Source organism: Apteryx rowi, unplaced genomic scaffold (assembly GCF_003343035.1).
Source record: "Apteryx rowi isolate R43461 unplaced genomic scaffold, aptRow1 scaffold_18, whole genome shotgun sequence".
Lineage (NCBI taxonomy): Eukaryota > Metazoa > Chordata > Aves > Apterygiformes > Apterygidae > Apteryx > Apteryx rowi.
In genome coordinates, this window is record NW_020448085.1 from 1002152 (window position 1) to 1003118 (window position 967).

Sequence of the window (967 nt, forward strand, 5' to 3'; positions counted from 1 at the left end):
CAAACACCCCAAGCCCGCTCCCCCGGCCCCCACCACTCACCGCCACTTGGTGCGCCGGTTCTGGAACCAGGTCTTCACCTGCGCGTCCGTCATCTTGAGCGACTTGGCGAGGGCGGCGCGCTCGGCCGAGGCCAGGTACTTCTGGCGGTGGAAGCGCTTCTCCAGCTCGCAGATCTGCACCCGCGAGAAGGACGTGCGCGGCTTCTTGCGCTTCGGCGGCGTCCGGTTCTGGTAGGGGTGCCCGATGCGCCGCGTCACCGTGAAGGGCGTCAGCGCCGCCGCCGCTGCCCGGGAGGCAAGGCACAGGCGTGAGCCCCGGCGCCGCGCCCCGCGCCCCCCGCCCCCCGCCCGAGCCTCCGCGCCCCAGGCCGCAGGTTGCGCGGGGTGCGGAGGGCAGCGGGGCCCGCGGGCCGCGGCGCGGAAAGCCCCGCTCCGCCGGCGGCCCCGCAGCGCCCGCACGCTTTGCAGCCTTGTTTTCCGCGCCGGGAGGAGAAACGCTTTGCGAAAGGCCGAGAGCGCGGGGGGGCGGGGGGGGGGGTCCGGGGACCTCTTTTTCCCGTTTTTTCGTTTGCCTTTTTTTTTTTCCTCCTCGGGTTCGTTGCTCGGGATTTTTTCGGCGGCGGCGCAGGGCTTTGGCGCCGCTCGCCCGCTCCCGCCGCCGACTGCGCCGGGCCGGCAAACGGAGCCTTACCTGTGAATCTGTCCTTGACGAAGCGGCGGCTGCTCTCCATCCAGGGGAAGTTGAGGCTGCCGAGGCTGGGCACCGCCGGCATGGCGGGGATGGCGCCGGAGATCGGCGGCGGCACGGCCCCGGGGATGGGCCTGTGCGCCGGCACCCGGATCACGCCGCCCGGGGCCAGGCTCAGGTTCACACTGTAAGATCCAGACTCCTCGAAGGGCGCCGCGATGGCCGGGAAGGGGGCGGCGAGCGCCGGGTACGGGGCGCCGGGGCGGCCGGCGGGGCCGC

General features: G+C 73.4%; 1 protein-coding gene across 1 annotated transcript; it reads right to left on the minus strand.

Moving 5' to 3' along the window:
• Positions 1 to 36: 36 nt before the first annotated feature.
• On the minus strand, positions 37 to 962 carry TLX3 (T cell leukemia homeobox 3; the record flags this gene model as incomplete). Its single annotated transcript, XM_026061306.1, has 2 exons — positions 37 to 284; positions 692 to 962. Coding segments are annotated over 2 exons (519 nt in total), but the record flags the coding sequence as incomplete, so codon positions are not given.
• Between the last annotated feature and the right edge of the window lie 5 nt (positions 963 to 967).